The sequence below is a fragment of the Malaya genurostris genome, chromosome 1 (genome assembly GCF_030247185.1).
Source record: "Malaya genurostris strain Urasoe2022 chromosome 1, Malgen_1.1, whole genome shotgun sequence".
Lineage (NCBI taxonomy): Eukaryota > Metazoa > Arthropoda > Insecta > Diptera > Culicidae > Malaya > Malaya genurostris.
In genome coordinates, this window is record NC_080570.1 from 9,490,035 (window position 1) to 9,517,579 (window position 27,545).

Consider the following 27,545-nt stretch of genomic DNA (forward strand, 5'->3'; position numbering starts at 1 on the left):
TCTCGATGCCAATCCAATTGAGAACGTTTGGGCTCAAATGAAGATGAAGCTTGGGAAAACCGACGACACAATTTCAAACAGCTTGTTCGCCGAATTCACAAATTTGGAGGTCGTATTCAGACGAATACGCGCAATTAACGCTGAAGGGGATTGGACTTGTTATTAATGTATTTGCATGCAAGTTTTTTATCTAATAAAACAATACTCAAAAGTATTTTCGTGTTGAGTCTTTTCATTTTCTCATAATAGCTCTTATGTAACAAACTGTGTATGGTAAACCCAGGTTCGACTGATCTATCACCAGCGAGATAAATGAACTCAACAGTGTTTTACATTTAAAAATAACAATCCTTTTAAATCGTATATACATCATTCGGATATGTCTCTGACATGTCCCACCCGCCTTTTATGAATTTATTGTATTTTAATAGCGAAAAAATCAGTCATCAATGCTTAAATCTTTCCACTCTTTCAACCTCGATCGTCTTTGTGATTCAGGATACCTCCAGGGGCTATCGAGGATCAAACAATATTTCTACACTCATGTTAGAATCTCATGGTAGGAATGAATGAATGAATGAATGAAAAATGTTATAACAAGTTAATGATCGCTTTGGTACCAGAGATCAGTCCTACAATTTTTTTAGGATAAAAATTCGAACAGTTAGTGGTTTAGTAAAATAAATTAATGTTGTTTCTCGACAAAAAGGTGCCTACAAGTGATTCATTAAAGTCAAGGAATCCGACAGAAAAAAAAAAAAAACGAAATAATTGCGCCACGCGTTGTCAGAAATCCTTGAAGTAGTTTCCAGCTGACAGAATGCCAACTGTAACTAACGAAACTAACCAAACCATAAGAAAAATCAATCAAATGCCTGCAAACCTTGCACGTGATGAAAATCTAATTATGATTTTTTTTCGCTCGGTGCAAATTCCATTGCACATAAATAAATTTCAGGCAAAGTATCAAGGAGAAGCGATATTGACGTGAACAGAAAAATTTGAGAACTGCCTGAAATTGAACTTTGCGAATGTTTTTGTCATCTACAAGCAAGCATTCTCGGCATTTTTTCATAGTAATGTGAACAAACATTTGAGTGCACGTTTCGGTCTCTACTTCATACAAAAAATTTCATTGCTTTCAGGAACAAACAGATCGAGAGTTTCTTTGAACACATATTCACAGATTTGAAATGAATTCACAAGTTATGGGTTGTTCTTTCCAGATTAGGTAGCTGTCATAATTTACACTTCATCGCTTGCTTTGATCCCCTGAGGCCAGGTCAATCATTAGCGGCCCTTACACGATCATTAAAAGTGTCATTACTAAAAAGTAATGGCACTTTTAATGATCGTGTAAGGTCTACGAGTTCAGTAATGATGGAATTGTGGATTTTCCATCATTACCAACATTATTTCTTCTTCTTATTTTTTTGTGGAAGTGATGAATATCTTTAGAACTATACGCGAAAAAATGACAAAGTGTAAATTTAAATTGTTAATATCTCATTAACCTTAACGTTTCAATGGCAAATCAAATTTATTTTCAGCTAAACGAAAATAAAAATATTGCTATTGCTGGAGTAGTTACAAATACTCATCATTAATAATGAACGTGTAATGCTAAAAAGTAATGATGTACAGTAATGCAGTAATGACGAGCGTTTGAGCAGAAGTGTCATTACTTAGTAATGACACTTTACATGATCGTGTAAGGGCCACTAATAAAACTACTACGAAAAAAAAAACATTTTTTTCCACATGTCTAGCAATGATTGCGAATTGCGTGATTTGGCAGCATTTCGTGTTGACGGCAAGCCTCCATGCCCCTTTTCCGGCGACGACAGGACGAAATGCTTCCTTGTTGTTTTTTTTTTGTTCTCTCTCTCTCTCTCTTCCTACATCCGATGCTTTTCGCCTACATGTCGAGCGGGCTTTCTGTGTGCAAATAGTGCCCGTTTTATTGACAGTGGAAACGCATTGAGCGAAAATATAAACCAAGTTATTTACAGTCTGGGGAGTGATATAAATCAATGTCAAGCGACATTGTCACCCGTTTTTGGTGGATAGTGGAAGATTTCTTTTATCACAAGACATAACATTGAATGTATCGTTGCTCAATTAGAAGTCTAAAATAAGATTGTAGAACGGGGAACATTTTGCTGTTGATGAAAAGATGGTCAGTCCTATAGTTTTTAGGGTAGGAAGGAACGTCGAAGCCTCACATACTTTACGGCAAGACGACTGCTCATATTTTTTCGCAAAATCTTTCGAGCACTGTAGCATTTGGAAAGTTATTTGGTTTTTGTATTTCGTTCCAACAAAAAATCGTTTTGGGGATTGGGTCGTAGGTTCTACCATTTTTCACATATTACGATTTTATTTCTCAAACATAGAGCATGTACTATTCGGTGACTGTTTTTATTGATTCATCCCTTAGACTTAATTTATTTATTAGGATTTTAAGAGTTAGGTTCAAAAAAGAGTTTATTCATAACAAAACGCAGTTCATGGAATATTATAAAACTCCTCCTAGCAGACTTCATTCCACCAGATTGGACAAGTGATAATAACATGTGAAATAAGAATCGCAAATCGCTTCCCAGATCAGTATGTTTTATTGTGTTATTTTTATTTTACTGCTACTCGAATCAAAAATTGACTATATTTCACAACTTTTCTGACTAACAACAAACCTTACTTACTGATTTTCAACAGCTGGTTCCAATCCATGGGAATCTATTCCAAATATAATCTAGCTTATGCTGAACTTGCGTGTTGTGATACCCCGATTACCGTCGATTGTGCCCATTTTCCATTGATCCGATTATCGAGATTGGTCAAAATGTGATTTGGATCAAGTTCAACATGTTTCACTTAGAAACTTACCTCCCGCCAATCAGTGGCTTCGATGGGATTTATTAAATTACCATTAAGCGAGGGGGGGTCTGGAGGGGGAAGCTGTGCTGTGATGAAAAGTTTTTAATTAATTTTCGCTAGAGGAAAAATGACGACGCCGGCATGCAGACAGTCATGCAAGCCAACCAGAAGAATATGCGGTAATGGTCGGGTCTGCCATCAACACCCAGTCGTTTGTGCAATCAACATGAAAATTAAATAATGCCTCGATCCTTTGACTGACTGGTTCTGTGTGCGTTTGGCCTGGGATGACGCCGACAGCGCCCGGGAAGTACCAGGCGCTACCGTGGTTGGTCAGGTGAACGAACATGGAAAGCCAATTAGCACTTATTGCTTTCTGATGGCTGACTTTGTTGCTGATCCGAGTGCTGGGTGCTTTTGCAATATTGAGTGAAATAAAGCACGGCTTTCATCAGCGCGGTCGGACGCAAGGTCGTTTACTACAAAGTTGTAGATTGAATATCCGGGAACTAAATTCGCAATAAGAGTGAGTATCCGTTTAGTCACCTCTGCGTTATAATTCAATAGAAATTAGAAATAATTGAGATTGAGGTGGGAGGGTCCAAGTAACCGCAAAATCGTATTTATGCTTTATAGGTCCATATAGAGTGGATGTAAGGCAATTGTGTCTTATATCTTCCTGATATACCCATGTAAAGTTAATATAGAATTAGGTGTTTACTTGGGTTTGGCGAAACCCCAAGACTTCACCAAATGATTAAAAGTTTTGTAGTTAACCCAATGCCAAGGGAGGGGCTCAGGAAATTTCACTCATTGACGGATAGCAAAGAAATAGAATTTTATAAAAAAAATCTAATTAATGTCCAACTGGTATGAGCATGCAGGAACGTACTTCGCATACAGTTGGAATCCTGCCACGACGCGAAGTGCAAGGCCATTGCAACGTAAGTCCGACATTGGAAATTGATGTGATGACGCTGTAGCTCGGACTGGTGCAAGATAGTCTAGGCTGTCTGTCTGTCTGTCTGTCTGCATGTCGGAACGGAAGGTTAGAATTGAAATGAAAATCCATTACATTTCAGATTGTGAAGAAAGATATTTCAAAACTGAAATCGAAGTCGATATGATGGATGTCTGTAATTCTACCGTACAGAGCGGTTTATTATACAAACGTGACCAGTTCGCCGCCGTTAGATAAAATCGGTCTTAAGGCACGTCCACTTCCGAACCGCAATAACCACAAAGCCAAGTTGGAAAGTTCTTCTCAAAATGTAACATTTTACGGTTGCTACTTATCTTTCCCGCTATGATCATCATCCTCATCATCATCATCATCATCATCATCGTTCACCTCAGAGATCCAGCCTGCTTAAAATTCAGCAAGCCGTTTTTACCTTTTCGCCGAGGTCACAGAGCTGTCGATTCCTGATGCGATAGTGAAATGACAACCCAACGCCCGTGGAGGGGGCTACGCGTGTCACCCATTTCGGCACAAGATTACATTTTCGATGCCCGTGCCCGAACCCAGTAGGCTTTGGGTGGGTCGTAAAAATCGTATAATTTGTGCTTTTCTCCTACAAAAAAGAGTCGACACTCCGATCTGAGGTAACCGAGCTCTGATGTGACTGGTTTGGATGATTGTTTTCTCAAGGTTGTTGTACTGTTTTGTATTATTTATTTACTTATTTTTCCCTGAGCATTGAGGCTTTAGGTCATCCATCAGAATACCCAATTTTTTTTTAAATTTTCAGTAAAGCAACTTGGTCCAACAAAATAAGACAACAATAAGGCGAAGCTCATGTAAATAGTTCTACTGAACTATCAAGGATGGAACCGGAATTCATTTATATCGTCACGATAAAAAAACCTTACTACGTGAAATTCGAAAACCATTAATAGAGTCGCCATATTATTTTGTGATGATCGGTTTTGTAAAATTTGCAAAAATTTTTGTTTGCTAAAATCTGTAGGTATTGAATTGTATACTTACTAATCGGAAAAGAAAACTGGTGCAAAATAGTTGCCCCGAAACTGCATTTTTTTTGTGCGATGCGAATCAATGAAACTCAGTACCCCCCTTTTTCAATGCTCGACTGCCTCAATCGAACAAAACACTTAACGAATGTTTTCAATGACAAGTGACATAACTGGTTGCTAATATTGGTTTATTTCTGATTTAAGGTAGTCCTCCAAAAGTATACGATGGCGATCCCAGAAAACCGACATTGTGATCCTTCCGTCTCGTTGAGACGCCCTTCGAGGCACTCGTGCCGCTTTGAAACACTCGCGCTGACTTCAGTCTATTGTCGGTTAATCATTCTGTTCTCTGGCGTACAATAATTGAAGCAGCCAAACATGTACTCGAAGTGCGCTTGCGTTCGCCATAAATAAGTATGTACGGGATCCAGCGGGAGGATATCTTTCTCATTTGCAAAATCTTGCTTACCTAAGGCATGCGATGTGCGATTCTCTTTCTTGTCGTCCAGTACAATTTTATGTATTATTATTAATGTCATTTATTTGACTCCGGTTTCATCCTTCATTTTATGTAGTTTTGACTCTCCATTTTATGTGGTTTTAACTACCACGTAACTCTCAAAACCTCTATCCCACGGTGTAATCTACAGAATCATGATAATTTGAAGGGGAAAAAGCTTGCTTTTATCCTCAAATTTATGCTAGGTGCACATAACCATTTTAAATTAAGTTTACGTTTCGTCTTCGACTCATCAGTGCGTCAGCAGATTATGCTGACGCAAACCCCCGGGTCAACATAATCCGCTGAGCAGACGTAAAGTTAATGCTATTTGCAAGACACTTTTTTATTACACAAGAAGTGTAACGTCTAAACTGACGTCTCGAACGAAACAAGTTTCGGCTTACTGGCCGTACAAATTATCACAATCTTGCCACAAAAGTTTTGAAAATTTATGAAATTAAGCGCCACCTTGCTGGCCAAAACGGCTCCTTCCATTTTTAAGCTTCCAAAACTTTTCTAAACAATATTTTTATCACTAAAACTATCTTTTCGTAAGATCTTCTGCTATGCTAGTTTGGCATTTGTCGGCATGCTGCAAAATATGAATTCTACAATTCGCACTGATTCACTAACAAACATGTAAAAATTTCTCTCCTCTAGAACTTTGACAGAAGTAAACAAATTTTGCGCCCGACCCACACGCCTACTGCGATTCCGAATATTTACCTCGAATGGCGTTTTTCAGTAAAAGTAAATGTTGTTCGAGCTAACAGATTCAAATGATGGGATGAATAAAATCTGAGAATTTTTATTAATAACAATACAGGGAGGGGTTATTGATTCAATGTTATATTTCGTTCCATGTTAGTAAATCATCCTTGCGTGCTTTCCCGGTAAATTTATTCATCGGTTGCTGGTTCTGAGTACGGTATTCCGGTCAGAATAATTTTTGGACTAAATGGCAGTAAGTAGGGAAAACGAATACTGGATGTTGAATGAAGATTCTCCGAGGTGGGAGGTTCATCAACAATCAGCACCGAATACAGGATTTCTATCGATTGTAAATCTTCGAATTCCGGCTGCGGCTGCTCGTTAGTGGAAGATTCACCAAAGAACGGCATCGATTCCTGGGATTTTATCAGTTGGTGTTTATCTTCGAATTGCGGTTGCCAAGCGGAAGAGAAAGAGTCATCATAATCCGGCATCGGTTTCGGTATCGGTAGAAAATCCTCGATTTCCGGTTGCAATTCGGTAGTGGAAGATTCATCAGAAAACGTCTCCGATTCTGGATATTCCTCGATTCCCGACTGCAATTCGTTCGATGCATAGTCGTTATAATAATAGTGTTTTGAAAAACAGCAAATACAGTCTCCGTTACAGCAGATGCGTTTGGTTTCTCCTTGAGCCATCTAAAATATATTCGTTTGAACCAAAACATATAGTCAATGAAAAAATCAAACAAAAGACTTGCAATCGTTAGAAATATACTATTACCGGTACTACCGAATCACAGGAAGTACGAATCATGTACGGTTCTGGTCCGAACACATAATCGCAATTCCTCCTGAATATACTAAGTACCCACTGGCAACCCTTCTCCAATGGGAGCCCATAGCTCAACTGCACTCCTACAGTAATTAGCGTGAACAAAATCAACTTCATTCTGACATACCTAGCTTTGGTTTACTGTCCCTTTTATATTTCTCCAGGGAGAGAAATAAAATCAGCTAAACAGTTTATTCTACTTACAGAACTTTTCTTCATAATCATATCTGCAAGTTTGTAGGAAGCGAACATGGCATCTCATTTAAAATATTAAAGACCGGCACGGCTTCGCTCGTATTCATGGGTTCAGTTTTTATTACAACCGCGCGATGGAGCTTTAAAGTTGCATACTTAATTTTGAGCGGAACTTAACGACAATAGTGATAACGGGTGACAATAAGGCAAGTTCTATTAAACTACTACGTCCAGAAATAGTTTAATTTGGGAACCCGGTGGCCAGAGTCAGAAAAATGTAATAGACAACACTATTTATCGATATTACACAACAAGCATTAGTAATCGATTCTTCTTCAATTAATAAGGTGTAATTCCATATAATTTTTAAAATCTGCATTAATCACATTTTGGTTACATACGGAAACGGAATCGGAATACTGCGATGCGATAGTGTTGCCAGTTGAAGTTTTTTTTCTACCAATTACGAAGAATTAGTAGAAATGTTCTGTAATCGTATCGATCAGTAGACGAAAGAAAGAAAACTGTTAAGATATTGATTGTTTGGGTAGATGTACTATAGCTATATCTAGTTATCTACCAGAAAACAAATAAATTGCGAACACTCGATTTTCAACGACAAGGTTTTTCGTATGCAACCACATAGGTGTCGTTTATGCAATGGAAAACAGTTGGGACGAAGAATCGTGGTGCACGCAGGAAGAAAGAAAAAGAACGGAAAGTTCTGTTTTCATTCCTGAAGTGCACTTTTTCATTCCTGAAGTCCTGGCGTTTGCATATTGTTTACCTAAGGCTTATGCAAGATGTTTTTGAGTCCAGAAAGGTCAAAGAGTGTGCTATTATTCTAAAACCATTGTAGCATCCAAAAAACGTACGCAAAATGTTGGAATTTTGAATAACAACGACGCTTGACCTTGTTTTATTCGGTTCCTTTTACATCAGCAGCCCTCGCACGCCAAGTAATACAGAGTTTATCATGCAAAAATACCTACCGATTGAAAATGTGCTTAGCAAATGATGATCGAAAAGGTAGCACAGATACATTTTAGCACATCCATCAATAGAAGAAGTAACGAGTAATAAATTCAAATTGTGTGTCGGCGCGGAACGGAAAATTGATGATTTATCTTTCGTTGACCTGATTTACCAGTAATGGTGTAATTTATTGCATTTACCTGGCTCTGTTGCCATCGATTAACTTAGCGAAATAGAATGACGTTCGGAAAAAGTACAGTTGAGTAAATTCACGTTTAAAATTCGTACGATAACGGTTATTCGCGGTAATAACATTGCAATCGTTTAACCGAAGAATTTTCCAATAGTAGGCGATGCAACACGCATCGATGAATCCTGTCAATTTTGAACAAAGTCATTGTAAGCAATCAGGTGAGGCTATGGAGCTAAACAGAAATTTATTAGGTAGCGCTCAAGTTAGTACAGAGAAATGGACAGTAGACTGTTTACGTGTACTTCAACCTCATTGACCGATTTAATTAGTTCTGGAAATGGGGCAATGATATAGAAAAATACGATATTTTTAATTGTTGTAGGATTTTTGTTTATTTTAATTCTTGTAGGACTAAAAAAGAGTCCAAAGGAAAACATTTCTCTATATTCCTTCGAAAATCAAATAAACTTCAAAATGGCCAAATGTTATGTAATTTTGGAGAAACCGGGGCTAGACTGGACACATTTTGGAAATAAAAAAAAACAGTCATTACAACTAGGGTTTTATCGACGACACGACCAGACACTTCGAAGGAAAATCAAAATAAAAAGTGTTCGTGAGCGATTTACCGCCAGTTACCACAAATATAGCGACCCCTTGATGGTGATGAAAATAATGTTCTTGAGCAACACTGCTTAAGTTGCTACGAACTAGTAACCAAGGAACTCCATAATAAATAAACAAACCACTTGAAAAAGTTTTGAAACAGTTCAATTGAAATGTTTTGCCATCAGTGCCAAAATTAAAAACTCTGAATAATTCTGGAGAAATCAAGATCGAGGTAGCGCGAGGCCGGGAACTGGTACCCCTGAAAAATGATAATATCAATACGACGAAGTAAGACGCTTTCACAATACGCTAACTACGAAGAATAAAATTTGGCTAACTGAACATTTTTATTTATCTAGAATTATCTTGCACCAGAGCCAGGTTGAATAGTTGAACATGTACCAGAAAAAACTAGAAATTTGTAAGTTAATGTTACAACGTTCCTTTTGTATTTGCGCCAACCGGAACTGGGTGCACAATATGCAAATCTGACATTAGATGTATTGCTGCGATAGACAGGCGTCATGCTATATCATCTTCAAGGGCTATCAAGGAGCTCAATCTGTATCGTAGTCATGAAACTCATCCATGATGAGTATCAAATTATTTTAGGGAAATTTATTTTTACAGGTCCTTATTCGGATCAGAAACCCGTGCTTCTCAAATTTCTCAGGTTCATCAAATTTTACACCCGTTTTGCGAAGTGTACGTTGATTAGCAATTAGGGTTGAATGATTTGGTAGAAAATCAGAAGTAATACAAATACATAAATTTGACGAATACTTTAGGAAGTCATTATAAAAGAACAAATTTGAATTATGTTTATAAGTCTATTCGTACCTGCATATGAAGTGCGATTCTGGAATGGATTAGAAAGAAACCTCAAATATTTAAGCATCTTTGATTTGTTGCAAACGATTTACTTGCATCTCGTAGAATAGTGCTGATTTATCTGATCGACTCAGCTTTATCATTCATTATTCGATACTAAATTTTGATGATCAGATTGATAGAAGGATTCGCACTAACGGTTCAATGACTTTTGCAGTTTACTACCATCTTAAAACTCATTTACATAGCAGACAGCCGTCATAGATCTGATCTGAAGTCTGATTATGTTAAATTATTTACCAAACATTGACGGATATTGAAACGCTATGTGATACTGACAACGCAAAAAAAATTATCCAATACAAAAGATTTTGGCATTCCTACAAGAAATTTTTCGTAAGTTCGAGCCCCAGCTGAACTAATCGATCCACTGCTCTTACGCGTGGTGATGCTGCAGAACTTGTAATTTGCCGCGAAATGAGATCTTCCACTCGAGGTAGTTTATTTTGTTTACATTCTTCAAGTCTTCAATATGCAGTAACCAAGGCTTTGGTAATTGTTATTCAAAATCAATAATTCATCAACCTGTGTAGCCAGTTTCAATAGTTTTTCAAGAGATTTCATTTTGACATTACCAGTTACTGAGGGGTAGTTAAATTTGCGATACAGTTTCGATAGACGAGTGGCAGGTCGTGTCGTCGGTTTTATCCAAGTTATCTATACAGTTGTGTAGCTTTCACCTTCAGCTACAATTCCCGATTTGTAATTTGGAAAAATATGCATTAATTTTCGATTAGTCGCAATGAAGTGAACATCCCAAAATAAAAAAAATCCAGAAACGGCAGGGCTATACCGGACTATAAAATTTCATACAAAGAACGATTGGGTGCCACATCTTAAGATACCTTAATGAGCACAAAGGAAATGAAACCATGTTCAAATTGTATCAACCTGCTCGTTGAAAATATAGGTACTGTCTCGAAACTAGACGTCCTGCTGCACCAAAAAATTTATACTGAAACTGATTTTAGAGCCTATATTAAAGAGTATTTATATTAAATCTAGTTTCAATAAGCGATATAAAATAGAATAGAAATAAAGATATCGATATTTAGGTATGTTTCTAGAATCCGTTAAAAATTTCAAGCCGATAACAATGTGTCCCGTTTGGCCCCTTATTTTTGTTCGGTTTAGCCCCGAACAGACAATTCATTTTCGAGAGGCAGTAATAATTTAATAAATGACTAACCAGACTGTCGTTACGATCCGCAGAATCCAAATATACCCAAAACATCAGAAAATTAGAATACAAAGTAAATACATGGATCGAAATAATTTCTGGCTGACTGGTTTAGCCCCGTGTCCGGCGTAGCCCCGGTCTCCCTTACTTTGGAATTTTTTTCCATTTAATTATTTCAAAATTAGAATAATCAAAAGATATAAATCTTTTCTTATATTTGAGTTCATTACCTGTCGGTTTTATTTTGATCTTAAAGGTTCAATGTTAAATTTAGAATCTCAAATCATGCGTTTGAATCTTGAATCTTGCGCCTGGGATCTTGAATCTAGAATTTTGAAACTTGAATATTTAATCTTGAGCCCTGAATCTTGAATCTCAAATTTCGATATTTGCATTTTATTTTTTGAATGTTGAGTTTAGTACCATGAATATTTAGCCTTGAATCATGAATCTTGAGTATCAAGACTTGAAAATCGAAATGCTTGTGCACTGATGAATCGAAGACGAGGCGTAAAGAAAAACCTAATTTCTTTCTCGTATAATTCATGTTTTCATAAATATTACTTTTATTTGAATCTTCAATAAGAACAAAAAAATTTGTTTGAGTATTAGCCTTCCAATTTATAAACAGTTTTGAATCGAGAAATTCTACCTTTTTTACGTTTTCGTTCTACATGAAGATTTAAAATCTTAAATATACATCATCACGTTGTTCCGGAACCGAAAGTCGACTACTAACAAAAGTAAATAGCAGTCCATGAGACCGTAGAACCTTTCATTTAAGTAAAAATTTGTGAAAATCTACTCAGCCGTCTCCGAGAAAATGAAGAGCTTCGTTTTTTAGGTTTTGACCACAATTTCCGGGACTTCCAATACCGGGAACTGGGAACCTAGCACCCCAAACAACCTACAAATTGGAACAATTTTGCGTCAAATTTAGAAGAATTTTTCCTTATTTAGGTGTTGTCACTCGAAATGACGGGTTGCAATTACATAAACACTTAACCCTATAATTCCGGAACCGGAAGTCGGATCCGGACAAAATTCTAAACTCTCTTATGAGAATACCATTTAAACCTAAGTTTGTGAAAATCGGTTCAGCCTTGTTGGAGAAATTGGAGTGATTTCCGGGTTGGAATCCACGAGGCATACCCAAAAACAGAGTATTTGGTCATTAACTAATCAAATCTGTTCATTCAAAGAATCATACTACTAGTTGAAAGTATTTGGCTCGATTTTTCAGTATCATGTATAAAAAACACTTATAAGACATTGCATTTTAACCTAAACTTGTGAACAAGTTTTAAGGCGGTCTTTGAGAAAATCGAGAGTACTTTTTTTTACATATTTCACCACATTACTCCGGAACCGGTAATCGGATGCGGATAACATTCAATAGCAGGTTATGCAGTAGCTCAATTAGTCAAAACGTATAGGAAAAATATGAACACTTTACTCAAATTGGGAAAAAGTCCAAGACTTGAAATCGACTAAAATTAATCCAAGCCTTAAATATATTGATGTTTACTTGAAAACCTCAAATTTTGAACTTCTCTACTTAAGCAGCGTAACAATTCGTCCCCAGCGCATAGAACTATTTAATGGTCTGATCTTATTATCATAAATATTAAAGCTTTCTGCTCAAAATTCAATAGCCCATTTTACCGTCCATTGAACGACAGCAATAAAATCAAGACCAATGTCAGATACTGCGCGTTTTGCAGTACTTTTATTGAGATGACATTGTTAGCTCCATATATAAAAGTACGGTGTTCCAGAGTTTGGTACGGCACAATGAAGTTCCTTTTTGTGAAGCATTTCTGTTTGTGCTGGAAGCGTAGCTTAGTCACAAAGTGTATTGTGATCTTAGCGATATACATTAATATCACGAACATAACATAACCTCACCAAATGAGTAGGTTTAACGTCTTTTGAAAGGTTTTTCATCGCGAGATCATTTGTGACATCTTTTGAAACATAACAGAAGCAGCAAATTTTTTAATGTTATGTCATATTCGTGTAAAACCTAATTATTCACAGTTCGTTTGACCGATCACAAGAACCTTATTTCAGTACTGTGCCTTATTGCGAAAACTCTCCTAAATGTCCGAATTCTATGTCAGTAGAAGCAGTGAACTGATTAAGATTGTAAAACGACTAATTGACAATGTACACACGTTGAAAGTCTAATTGGAAGTACCTAGAAACTTTCGCAAACACTGGTTGCAAGTGAAAATGTTGACAGCTAGCAAATATCTGACCTAGAGTGCCTATAACCAGAGTGACGACGTCTCATCCGTAATGTTGGCAACAATTCAAAACATTCCATTAGCTTTACATTCATTTGACAGGTCGTTTGTTCGTTTGGAACTGGGAGCTGTCATTCCAAACGAACAGCTGTCGCCACTCTGATTATAGTCACTCTAATCTGACCGCGCTCGGTCGTCGCCTACTACGGTAGATGGTAGCATTAATTTTATACACGGAGCTAAAAAAACCTAATTTGAGTTGACATCAAACTCACATCCCGTAGCAATCGCAATGTTTTTTTATGCTTCTGCATTTCAACTACTACAGACCGAAGCGCGACTCCCTTCCGACTATCTTCCGGTTCCGAACTAGACGAGAACTGTGAATGGCTAATATCTTTAGCACGAGAACCGGGGAATGCAATTTTAAAAATTTAACGTAAATCGATTTTTCCTCCATGCTAGACGAAGCAGAAAAGAAGGATCGAGCGCGATAGTTTTCCGGTACCTGTCTAGAATCAGAATTCAGACATACACAAAACACAACCACTTATGTCGGACGGTTGGACAGGTCTCAAAACTGATTAAAAATCCATTCGCCAGTCCGGATACGATGGCCGCGGGCAGCAAGGAATAAAAAAAACTAACATCCAACAGGACGACGTCGCGTCATCAACTGGTTCGTCGGACAAATATGAATCAGTCATCGTTCGAAGCCCGGAAGGCGTTTGCCAAGTGCCGTAATGGTAGCACAATTTGCAAAACCAAATGCTTTCACCGACGACAGATGGCAGCAGTATTCGTTGATGACTGCTGGCAGCAAAATTGCTCTTTGATTGGATGAAAAATTGTATCGTCCTGTTGCAGAAGATGGAAACGCGTCGTCAATGTTCTGATAATCTGACCCCAGACAATTTTAGTACAGAATCTTGTCACATTTTTCGATTCAAAAAGGATGTTTTTTCCGACAAATAAAATTTATTTTTCTATCGCAATTCGTGAAGAATGTTTGTAGTTGAAAATTTTGCTTGCAAGGTGAAGCCCCACAACATTCGGAGGATAGTTTTACACAAATTCTATTTGGGATATTTTATCTCCTTTCATCAACCTACTTTAATCTGGGTATTGACGATGACACCGATAAGCTTCCTTCTGAATTGAGAAATACACATTCACTAAAACACCCCCGAATAGTCTTTTGTAAATGCTAAAGGTTTTATCGTTGCATCAATTCATCTTTCATGTATTATTTATTGTATATCGATTCGATTCGTACCGTTTTGATCTATCAATGGCAGGAACCTCCCCACCGATAACAGTGATAAACGTGAAACATTATATATTTGCCCGGAAGTGATTTTCCAGTGCTGCTCACTCCACGGTGGTTTTTCCTCGTCCGGTAGAGAAAGAAAGTAAAACCGACCATTAGAACGCTCTCGTTGCCATCCTTTGATTTTGTGTATCAAAAGAATCCAAACGTCATCTTCAATTTCAACCGTAAATGGAATAAGCGTAAAGTTCGTTCCGTACGCCCACTCATTGTTTCGAAACTCTTGTAACATGTTTCTGAGTTGGAAAATCATGACTCATGGCGTAACAGTCGTTTTTGTAGAGCAAATCATACATTGAGAATTTCGAACCGAGTTGAAATTGAACTACCCACGATGCTGTCATAGGGTTACCAATTATACCGACCTGACATTCTTCTATTTTAGAGTTTCAAAGAAAATTCTAAAGCTATGTATGTATGCTTACACACTCACTCGTTTGCGTATATGTGTAAATATTTATACATATAAATGATCGCTTTTACTTCACCAATATTTATATGCATTAAGAAATACAAATATTTGCACACATGCGTACGTCTAATAATACATATATACATATAGAAGTTATGTAAATGGAGGTTTGGGTGCATAGGACATCAGTCTCGTAAATGAATCGTCTCATATTCGAGCACCACCAGGAAGGGTTCGAAGTTTGAGTTGTGTCCGAAGAAAGTATACTCGATTGGTTATTAAACATCAATGAAAACTATGTTCCTTTACTATTGTACACGAAACGAAAATAACACTGCGCTGTCATTTTTTAAGGATCTATACTTGATTGTGACCTTGAGAAGTTGCTCTACGAAACATTAAAAACAACTACTCCAAAAACTACTAAAAAACTGCACGAAGAACTGTACGAAAAAACTGCTAAGAAATTGCTCTAAAACACTGTTTCATTAATTATTTCCAAAAAACCGGTTCGAAAAAAATTCTCGGTAAAACACTGCTCGTAAAACTGCTCTAAAAAATTTCTCAACAACTACTCCAAGAAACTGCTCGATGAGCTACTCGAAAAACATTGCTCGAAAAATTACTTTGAAAACACTACTTGAAGAACTACTCAAAAACTTGCTCGATAAAACTACTCTAAAAGAAAAACTGTTCGAAAAACTGCTCGAAAAGTTACTAAAAAGTCTGCTCAGAAATCTGCTTCAAGTTTGCTCACAAAATTGCTGCTAAACAATTTTTCGAAAAATTACTAAAACACATTACTTGAAAAAAATGCATGAAAAGCTGTTCAAAGTATTGCTCTATAAAACTGCACGAAAAGCCGTTGAAAAAAACTACCCGATGTACTAAAATTGTTTCAAAACTGCTCGGAAAACTTCAAAAACTACTCTATGATCTACTTTAAGAAATTATTCGAAAGAAACACTGCTCGAAGAAAAATAGCTCAAAAAAACTGGTCGGAAAATTACAAAAAAAACATTGCTTGAAATAACTGCATGAAAAACAGTTCGAAGAATTGCTCTGTAAAACTAATCAACAGAACTGTTGAAAAAAACTCTAAAAGATACTTTAAAAAAATATTCGAAAGAAACACTGCTTGAAAAATTACTCAAAACAACTGCTAAAAAAGTGTTCAATGAATAAATTTAAAAATTAATTCGAACAAATTGCTTATAAAATTGCTCGAAAAACCAATCGAAAATATACTAAAAATAACTGTTCAAAACACTATTCGAAGAAAATTTGCTTGAAAAAACTGCTCGGAAAATTTTTAAAAAAATATTGCTTGAAATAACTGCATGAAAAACTGTTCGAAGAATTGTTCTATGAAACTACTTGACATAACTGTTAGAAAAAACTGCTCGAAGAACTAAAATTGCTTCGAAAAATGCTCGAAAAACTGTTCAAAAACTACATCTAAGAGCTACTTCAAAAAGTTATTCGAAAGAAACACTGCTTGAAAAATTACTCGAAACAACTGCTAAAAACGGCTTAAAGAACAACTTCCAAAAATAATTCGAAAATAAATAAATAAATAAATATAATAAAAAAACCGTTCAAAATACTACTCGGAAAATTACTAAAAAATATTCCTTGAAAAAACTACATAAAAAAACTGTTTGAAGAATTGCTCTATGAAACTACTTTATTTCTTTCTACTCGACAAATCTGTTCGAAAAAACTGCTCGAAGGACTAAAATTTGCTTCGTAAAATGCTCGAAAAACTGTTCAAAAACTAATCCTAAGAGCTAATTCAAAAAATTATTCGAAAGAAATGCTGCTTGAAAAATTACTCGAATCAACTGCTAGAAACGACTTAAAGAACAACTTTCAAAAATAATTCGAAAAAATCGTTGGAAAAACTGTTTGAAAAATAAATTCGAAAATATAATAAAAAAGTGTTAGAACACTACTCGAATGAAAATTGCTCGAAATAACTGCTCGGAAAATCAGTAAAAAATATTCCTTGTAAAAACTACATAAAAAAAACTGTTTGAAGAATTGCTATATAAAACTACTTTATTTCTTTATTTATTTCTACTCGACAGAACTGTTCGAAAAAACTGCTCGAAAAACTAAAATTGCTCCGAAAAATGCTCGAAAAACTGTTCAAAAACTATTCCTAAGAGCTACTTCAAAAAATTATTCGAAAGAAACACTGCTTGAAAAATTACTCGAAACAACTGCTAAAAACGGCTTAAAGAACAACTTCCAAAAATAATTCGAAAAAGTTGTTGGAAAAACTGCTCGAAAAACCATTCGTAAATATAATCAAAAAAACTGTTCAAAATACTACTCGAGTGAAAATTGCTCGAAATAACTGCTCGGAAAATTACTAAAAAATATTGCTTGAAAAAAAAACTTTAAAACTACTCGACAACACTGCTCGAAAAACCGTTTGAAAAAAAAACCAAAATTGTTTTGAAAATTGCTCGAAAAACTGTTCAAAAGCTACTCTAAAAGGTACTTCAAAAACGATTTATTAATTTTAGTTGGTTTGACGTAAAGCCGCCATAACTAAGTTCAGTTTTGCAATGACTGAGTGGAATAGTCCCGGGTTGGCGGTTCAATGCATAGGACGCTGGTCTTACAAGCCAGTAGGGATGTCCGATACCGAGTCGATACTTTGAGGTATCGATACTTTTTTTCAAGAATCGAGTATTTTTGGTATCGATATAGCATCAGAGCGATACTGTTAGTATCGATACTTTTCGTCTCGATACTTATAGTATCGCAACGGATTAAAGTCAATTCCCATTACGACGTAAATTTTTTTTGTTTCAATTACAGAAGCTTTAACCTTAAGGTCATTTGCCTCTTCGGGCCAGAAAAACTTTCTAAGACTATGTTCAGGGTTGGGAATCGAACCCAGGTGGGCTGCGTGAAAGGCATCGACTAACCCATCCCGCTATACCTGTCCCCACTTGAACTTTTTTTTTCTTCGGATTTGACGAAGCGCCAGTCTCGTGCATGGATTGGTATGACTTAGACTAGCCGTTGTTGAAATTTGTTCTCGACAATATCGCTTCTTGCAGTGGAAGAAAGTGAACTGAGCGTAAACCATCAACAAAAGGTATCGATACCCAAAATATTGGTATCCCGATACCCTAGGTATCGATACTTTACCTTCCGAGTACCATCCCTACAAGCCAGTTGTCGTATGTTCGAGCCCCGACTTGGAAGGGTTCTTAGTGTCAGTAGAATCCATAGTACTAGCCATGCAATGATTCTGTACGTTAAGAATCGGCTGCGAAGTCTGTTGAAACAGAAAGGCCAAATTCGACAAAAGGAATGTAATGCCAAGATTTTTTGAGTGGAAACATATATTGGAGAAGCCAAATGGATAAAAAACCTAACGGAAAAGATACACTCAGAGATAGGACTACTTCAAAAAGAAACACTGCTTGAAAAATTACTTGAAACAACTACAAAAAATATTGCTCCAAAAACAATTCGAAAAAATTGCTTGAAAAACTGATCGAAAAACCACTCGAAAATATACGATAAAAAACGGTTCAAAACACTGCCCGAGGAAGAATTTTTCTAAATAACTGCTCGGAAAATTACTAAAAAATATTGCTTGAAAATACTGCATGAAAAAACTGTTCGAAAAATTGCTCTATAAAACTACTCGACAGAACCGTTTGAAAAAACTGCTCGAAGAATTTAAATTTTTCCAAAAGCTGCTCGAAAAACTACTCAAAACACTGCTCGAAAACATACGAACAAAATTACCCGGGTAAGCACGTGAAATCTGCCCTCAAAGAGAATTCATATTGTCATAGCACATTCGAAAGCGCTTGGACTGGAGACAATTTTTCCAAAATTTCAACTCTTTTACTGTCATATTGACGGAGGTGGCTCTATTGGTTTTGATTTCATTTAATTTTTGGAGCAACTGCTGGTGTTTAGTTTTAGCAGATAAGGCACCATGCGTTTCCTTCTAATAGTACTTCTTTATTGAGACGCACGGTTGATTGTTAATTATTTTAGAAAAACCCACATATTTTGGTCGCCAACATTTAAAAAATATATAAATTTGTACCACTTCAACGAGGGGACGGGTGCAGCGTGATGAGTAAGTCAATGCCTTTGACGCAGCCCGCCTAGGTTCGATTCTCAACCTACCGCGTATTTCTATCCCGAAAATGGAAATGACCTTAAGGTTACAACCTCTACAATCGAAATATTAATAAAAAAGCGAGTCCCTGAATTATTTTCAAATTTTTTGGTGGATTGGCTGCATTTAAATGCAGAATTAAATTGAAGGTTAGCCTATTCAATAATCTAAAATTTAGAATGTGGTTATACACCAACAGCATCGTACACCACATAGCCGGATAAACATTCAATACCATATAAATTTTTCTAGTGATTTTCTCGTTTTGCCAGTTTTTAGAATATACCATGTTTTATTTCTGAGCTTTTCGGAAATTTTTCTGTCCGTTTCTGATTTGTTCTCACATGAAGAATTGAGTTATAAATAACCCATTTCTTGACACATATTTGCTTTGTCAATTATTGAGAATAGGAAATTTTCACAAAAAATTAGTTTTCCGGAAATGGGTATAACAATGCACATAAATACGTACTTTATTTTAGTCGTGCTGGCTGTGAGATTACACGGCAAAATGATCCATAAGCGGCCCTTACACGGTCATCAAAAATGTCATTACTAAAAAGTAATGTTATTTTTAATAAACGTGTAGGGGCAGTAATTATGAATTCTCCATATAAATTTGGAATGTCATTGCTTGATAATCATTAAAAATGACAATAATAATTCTCGTTTAAGGGCCGCTATACTCGTCGAAATGGATGAATTGTCAAAAATTGGCTCACCTCTTTGATGGTCTGGCGAGTGGAAGACCACTCAGGATGTAAGGTGGTAACCCTATGCTGTCAGTCAGGAAGGGAACGGAACGGAAGAGGGTCTATACAATAAAATATAAATTTGCTAGAAGGGATGTGGCAGAAAGAAGGCGCCCATTCATCGGTACACAGTGTTTCTGTGTTTTTTTTCTCTTGCTCTATCATTCGCCCCCCAGATAGGTCGGTTTTGTGTCGGGGAAATAGAAATGTTTATTCAATTATCATAAAAGATGAATGAGATTTAAGATAGGACAACCAACAGTGGGTGACTGCATCTGTGGTCCTTGGATTTACAATTGACCTACTTTTACAGCGTTTTAGTTTGAGCACAGTTTCACGTACATTTTACACTGATCTATGAATTGTTCTAATAGAAATAAACCGAAACTTTCGACGCACAAGCAACTCAAAAAGCCAACATGGAACTCGACAACACACCATTTGCTTTTCGTGACTGTCAGATTCAGACCGATTTATCTTGCATACGTAGTAGGCGTGGAGAATTCTTTTAGATCTGTGTGCTACGAAAAGAAAGTATGAAGAACACAATGGTTAATAAGTTCACTTGTTATTAATGGTGGTCTTCGGAGAGCATTTTTTCGCAAAAAAACAGAGAACAAAGTAACAACACTCATTCAGTAATAGCCGTTCAACCGAGAAGGTTGTGTATAGAAGCGTACAGTTTAATAACGCTGGTTGGTTTACACGCGTTAAATACGACAACGGTTGAACTACAGGTAGAGACCTGTTGGCAGAAGCCGTTAAAACGTAAAATCGTGCTGCATAAGAGAGCCCTAGTGCTGGGCCAAGCTGGTGAAGGCGTTTCCCAAGCTCTACCCAGGCCACAATATACAGCCACAAGTGCTGAGCAGGAGAGTGCAAAGGCACATTGAAGAAGAAGAGTGCAAAGGCACACAGAAGCAGGAGAGTGCAAAAGCACATCGGTGCGAAGGCACTTCGGTGCAGAAGCATATCGGTGCGGAGCACAAGGAAGAAGGAGACAAGACAACTCGGTCTTTCCACTGCCATACAACTCGCAGGTATACACCGGTGACCTGCGCTGGTTGCAGCTGGTGAAGATAAAAGAGAATCGGAAATCGTGTGGTGCTGGATGCCAGGTAGCAGTAGCATCACATCCAACAAGAACATCTAGAGCAACGAGGATCTACACGGCAGTGCAACGGAGATAGACAACAATTTCAAGGTAGAAGTTTTTTCTTTTCCTTTTGATTGAGTACTGTGTAGTGTTGGTTTCATTTTTTACTTTAAAGTTTGATTAAAAATTTTAATGTGATGGATGAATCCATGGACGTAAATCCTAGCATGAATCCTATACCCCCACGAACGAAAAAATATCAGGAGAGCTCTTCTGGGCCTTGGATAGTCTTTTTTAGCCATTAAACATTTACCAAATTTCTAAAGGTTTGACATCACTATACTCTTCAATCAAAGAGATCATAAAAGTAAATAACGATAAAATTCGTGTTGTGGTAAATAATTTGAAACACGCGAATGATATTGTCTCTTCGGAACATTTCATTAAAGAGTATAAAGTTTACATACCCTCCAAAGATGTCGAAATTGACGGTGTTGTTACCGAAGCGAGTCTTTCGGTAGATGATTTACTCAAGCATGGTGTTGGTCGTTTCAAGAACTCTATGCTTGAGGGTGTGAAAATACTGGAGTGCAAACAACTGTACTCAGTAGTTCATGAAGAGGAAAAAAAAGTTTATCGCCCATCAGACTCGTTTCGAGTGACATTTGCCGGGTCTGCGTTGCCGTCCCATGTCTATGTCGATAAAATTCGCCTCCCTGTTCGGCTTTTTGTTCCAAATGTAATGAATTGTACGAACTGCAAAAAATTCGGACACACAGCTACTTACTGTAGCAATAAACCAAAATGTATTAAGTGTGAAGGACCTCATAAAGATAATGATTGCAACAAGGAAATTGAAAAATGTATTTATTGTGGGGAAAGTCCTCATGAGGATATTTCAGTATGCACTGCATTTAAAGTGCACAAAGACAAAATTAAGCTTTCTTTAAAAGCACGGTCTAAGCGCACATATGCAGAAATGCTTAAAACGGTCATTGATGTCCCCCCTTTGGAAACCGAAAACGGGTTTTCAAATCTAGAGGAAACAGAGGACTCTGACTCTGACGAAAATAGTGAAGGTAATTCGTTTATCACTACCCAAGGGTCAGTTAAGAGAAAGAAGTCTTCTTCCAAATTACCAAAAAAGACACCTAAAGTTTCATCTTCAAAAAAAGATCCCCGTGTTAAACAAAAAAAAGTCAAAACCAAAGACTGTGCCTCCTGGTTTGTCAAATTCACAAACCAATCCAGGATCTAGCACAGAAAAAGGTAATAATCCTGTGGGCTCCATTTCACAGCCACCAACAGGATTACTGAAGTTTTCGGAAATTGTTGAATGGATTTTCTCAGCATTCAATATATCTGAACCCTTAAAGACCCTCATAATGGCATTCCTTCCAATAGCTAGAAATTTTTTGAAGCAGTTATCAGCTCAATGGCCAATTGTCTCAGGTTTTGTATCTTTTGATGGATAATTTATCACCCGCCGCAAATGATACAATCACTGTCCTGCAGTGGAATTGTCGAAGCATCATGCCAAATCTTGATTCATTTAAAATTTTATTGCATAGTCAAAAATGTGATGTATTTGCTTTATGCGAAACATGGCTTACTTCAAACATAGCTTAAATTTTAATGATTTTAACATTATACGTCTCGATAGAGACTCTCCGTATGGTGGAGTGCTTTTGGGAATTAAGAAATGCTGTTCCTTTTATAGATTAAACATCCCTTCAACTTCTAGTATAGAAGTTGTTGCTTGCCAAATAAACATTAAAGGCAAAGATATTTGCATAGCTTCGGTTTATATTCCTCCAAAAGCACAAGTTGGACAGCGACAGCTTAATGAAATGGTTGAAGCCCTTCCTGCTCCACGATTGATTCTGGGGGATTTAAATTCGCACGGTATTATAATGGGTTCCGTTTACAATGATAGCAGATCATCTTTAATACAAAACATTTGTGACAATTTTAGCATGACGGTATTAAATATGGGTAGCATGACACGGATCCCAAGACCTCCTGCACGCCCAAGTGCATTAGATCTATCTCTTTGCTCAACATCAATTCGACTAGATTGCACCTGGAAAATATTGCCTGATTTACACGGTAGCGATCATTTACCAATCATCATCTCAATTAGCTGTAACAAATGTATTGCTAATTCAGCTAGTATTCCATATGATTTGACAAAAAATATCGACTGGATTAAATACCAAAGTAGAATCTCTAGTATTTTGAATTCAATGGAAGAGCTCCCTCCACTTGAAGAATATGACTTCCTCATTTGTTCGATTCTGGAGGCAGCAGAACAATCCCAAACTAAACGCTTTCCTGGGCCAACGACTAACAGAAGGCCTCCCAACCCCTGGTGGGACAAAGAGTGCTCAGAGGCTAAACTCGCAAAACAAAATGCTTGCAAGACGTTTCTAAAACGGGGAGGAGGAACTCCTCAGAATTTTGAAAAACTTATGGTTTTAGAAACCAAGTACAAGAGCATACTTCGAGCCAAAAAATGTAGCTATTGGAGACATTTTGTCGAAGGTTTGTCAAGAGAAACCTCAATGAGCACTCTTTGGAATACGGCCAGACGAATGAGGAATCGTAACGTGGGCAATGAGAGTGATGAATACTCGAACCGATGGATATTTGACTTTGCTAGGAAAGTTTGCCCAGATTCTGTTCCTACGCAAAGCATTATACGGGAATCTCCTCCAAATAATGGTTTTATTAATAACCCATTTTCAATGATGGAATTTTCTATAGCACTCTTGTCTTGTAACAATAACGCCCCTGGGTTGGACAGAATTAAATTCAACTTGGTGAAGAATCTGCCCGACCTCGCAAAAAGACGTTTGTTGGAATTGTTCAACAAGTTTCTTGAGCAAAATATTGTTCCGCCTGACTGGAGACAAGTGAAAGTTATCGCCATTCAAAAGCCGGGGAAACCAGCTTCCAATCACAACTCATATAGACCCATTGCGATGTTGTCCTGCATCAGAAAATTGTTCGAAAAAATTATTCTACGACGTCTCGACACTTGGGTCGAGACGAACGGTTTGTTGTCAGATACTCAGTTTGGCTTCCGTAGAAATAAAGGGACGAATGATTGCCTTGCATTACTTTCGTCTGACATCCAAATTGCCTTCGCTCAAAAGCAACAAATGGCATCTGTATTTTTAGACATTAAAGGAGCATTTGATTCAGTTTCCATTGATGTTCTTTCAGACAAGCTCCACCAACATGGACTTCCAGCGGTTATAAATAATTATTTGCACAACCTTTTGTCAGAGAAGTGCATGTATTTTTCACATGGCGATTTGGCAACATTCAGAATTAGCTACATGGGTCTCCCGCAAGGCTCATGCCTCAGTCCGCTCCTCTATAATTTTTACGTGAATGACATTGACAGCTGTCTAGTAACCCCATGCACACTAAGGCAATTGGCAGATGATGGCGTGGTTTCAGTTACTGGGCCCAAAGCTATTGATCTGCATAAACCATTGCAAGATACCTTAGATAACTTGTCCGTTTGGGCTGTTCATCTTGGTATCGAATTCTCTGCGGAGAAAACAGAGTTAGTCGTCTTTTCAAGAAAGCATGATCCCGCGCAGCTTCAGCTCCATATGATGGGAAGAATGATCCAACAGGTTTTAACTTTTAAATACCTCGGGGTGTGGTTCGATTCCAAATGCACGTGGGGAGGACACATTAGGTATCTGATAACGAAATGCCAACAAAGAGTAAATTTTCTTCGAACAATAACAGGATCTTGGTGGGGTTCTCATCCGCAAGATCTAATAAAATTGTATCAAACAACGATACTTTCAGTGATGGAATATGGATGCGTTTGTTTTCGTTCCGCTGCAAACTCTCATTTTATCAAACTTGAGCGAATTCAGTACCGTTGTTTGCGAATTGCCTTAGGCTGCATGCACTCGACACATACAATGAGTCTTGAAGTTCTGGCGGGAGTTCTTCCATTAAAAGATCGATTTTGGGAGCTTTCATCACGTCTGCTAATAAGATGTGAGGTGCTGAATCCCATGGTAATTAATAATTTCGAACGACTAGTCGAGCTTCGATCTCAAACAAAATTTATGACAGTATATTTTAACCATATGTCACAGGAAATCAACCCTTCAAGATATATTCCTATCCGTGTCAGCATCCTAAGTGCCCCTGACTCAACTTTATTTTTCGATACATCCATGCAGCGTGAAGTGCGTGGAATCCCGGATCATCTACGCTCGACGGAAATCCCAAAAATATTTTCAAGTAAGTTCAGGCATATTGACTCTGAGAAAATGTTTTACACGGACGGATCGCGAATTGAAGAAGCGACAGGGTTTGGTATGTTCAACAATAATGTTTCGGCCTCATTTAGGCTTCAAGAACCTGCATCTGTTTATATAGCAGAGCTAGCAGCAGTTCATTATAGTTTGAGTGTAATCGTCACATTATCTCCAAACCATTATTTCCTCTTCACAGATAGTCTGAGTGCAATTGAAGCCATTCGCTCAATCGCTGCTGGCAAAAATGAACCGTTTTTCTTGGGTAAAATAAAACAGTGTCTGAACGACATATTGAATAATAATTATCTAATCACTATAGTCTGGGTCCCGGCTCATTGCTCCATTCCAGGCAATGAAAGAGCCGATAATTTAGCCAAACGTGGTGCTATTGAGGGTGAAATTTATGAGCGACCGATTGCTTTCAACGAATTCTATAGCTCGTCTCGCCAAAGAACACTTGCCAGCTGGCAAGCATCTTGGGATAGAGATGATCTGGGTCGGTGGATGCACTCAATTATCCCGAAAATATCGACAAAGGCATGGTTCAGGGGACTGGATGTGAGTAGGGATTTCATTCGTGTGATGTCCAGACTCATGTCCAATCACTACACGTTAGATGCACATCTCCTTCGAATTGGGCTCTCCGAGACTAATCATTGTGCTTGCGGAGAAGGTTATCGGGATATTGATCATGTCGTTTGGACATGCGTGGAGTATCGTGATGTCAGATCTCAACTAATAAATTCTTTGCGTACCCAAGGTAAACTATCCAATATCCCAGTTCGAGACATTCTTGCTTGTCGTGACCTTTCATACGTGAAACTTATTTATCATTTCATAAAGAAAATTGGAGTTTCAATTTAATAAAGGCCCCTTTTAAGACTTAGTTCTGATCCCAGCTGCGTCCATGAGTTCAACCAATAGCTAAATTAGAATAAAAATTATGTAATGATACAAACAAACTCGAAACAGTTTATGAAATTATCAACAAAATGTCTGAAAATAACAGCTTATTTTATAATTTATAGAAGTTAATCGTTTGGTTCAAATAATATTTCCGAGTAGATTTCATAATTAATGACGAGTTACCTAAGATGATATTTAAGCTATAAGAGAATATGTTTTAATAAATTCAAAACGTTGTGACTATGTTAGAATTAAATTAGGATAAGAATATTATGTAAAAGTGATGCTACGGCGAAGAAAAACTTATGTAAACTGCCTTAAGAAATAAACGTATTTTTGGAAAAAAAAAAAAAAAGTAACAACACTGCTCCATCCTCGCCACAATGTGTCGCACGACGAACCTGACGTAACCAGAACAAATCCAATTAACTTGATGTCAGACTTGATATTTTTTTCCTATCGTCGGTACGTGTTCCACGAATACTAGAATCACAAACAGGTAAAGCTTCTTATTCAGACTCGACTTGATGAATATTTTATTGTTTCACCGTATGCAGCCTAATTGTCGGTGTTCTGCTTTTCGTGAAACAACATTCTGAGGTAAACTGAGCCTTGATCTACATGGTATTGTTCATGCAGATGTTATTTAGGACTTTATTGAACATGAGTCCAACAGCTGTAAATAACAATGTTATTTTTGACATTATATTTCTGGAAAGCACTGTACATCGGAACAGAACGAAGATTCATCTGACTGATAGAGCTTTGACGTTTGATTTGACACGTGATATTATTATAAATAAAACTCGCCTGAGATGGGTTAGATTTCAGAACGACGCTACATCGAAATACCATGACAGGTTTCTGTTTTAAAATAACTGACACCAATCTCGCTTATGATGATGAAGTCGCATTTACAGTGTTTGAATTGATATAACTCGAATTGCGCAGCTGGGAAATCCTATCTTTGGAGAAAAAAAACTAGCACAACCATTGATCGGAACTTCGATCAGAAAAATTCATCCCACCATTCTCACACAAAAAAAGAGCTACTATTGGACTGATTCTCGGAAATTTAATCTAGACCCTTTTCGCCGTTCTCGTTTTCGTTACCTGAAGTGCTTCAGTTCAATTTTACCATAAAGCCAAGCCAAGCCAAACCATGGAGCTGCGATGAATAGGTAATAACTTGGGTACACACAATCACAGCTTCCTTTTCCGCGGAAAAAATACGGTTCGGACTTCGGTGATTGTTGTTGGATGCTGAACGAAAACAGCACCGCCGAGCGCGGCCTTTTTGCATATTAAATATGCATAATTTGATTAATATTTGTGAAGGAGCAAATACAAAAAAAAATCGGAACATGCAACTTTTACCAAATTTTCTACCGGCGCT

General features: G+C 37.2%; 2 protein-coding genes across 3 annotated transcripts in view; both read right to left on the bottom strand.

Annotated features, from left to right (window-relative positions):
* The window catches only part of LOC131431798 (tubby-related protein 4-like), a 67,444-nt gene that overhangs the window by 10,413 nt on the left and 29,486 nt on the right, over positions 1-27,545 (bottom strand). The window lies entirely within an intron of this gene.
* On the bottom strand, positions 6,134-7,039 carry LOC131431812 (uncharacterized). Its single transcript, XM_058597713.1, has 2 exons — positions 6,854-7,039; positions 6,134-6,768 (listed from the first exon to the last, which is right to left on the bottom strand). The coding sequence occupies exons 1-2, from the start codon at positions 7,019-7,021 to the stop codon at positions 6,259-6,261; spliced, it is 678 nt and encodes a 225-aa protein (XP_058453696.1). The 5' UTR covers positions 7,022-7,039; the 3' UTR covers positions 6,134-6,258.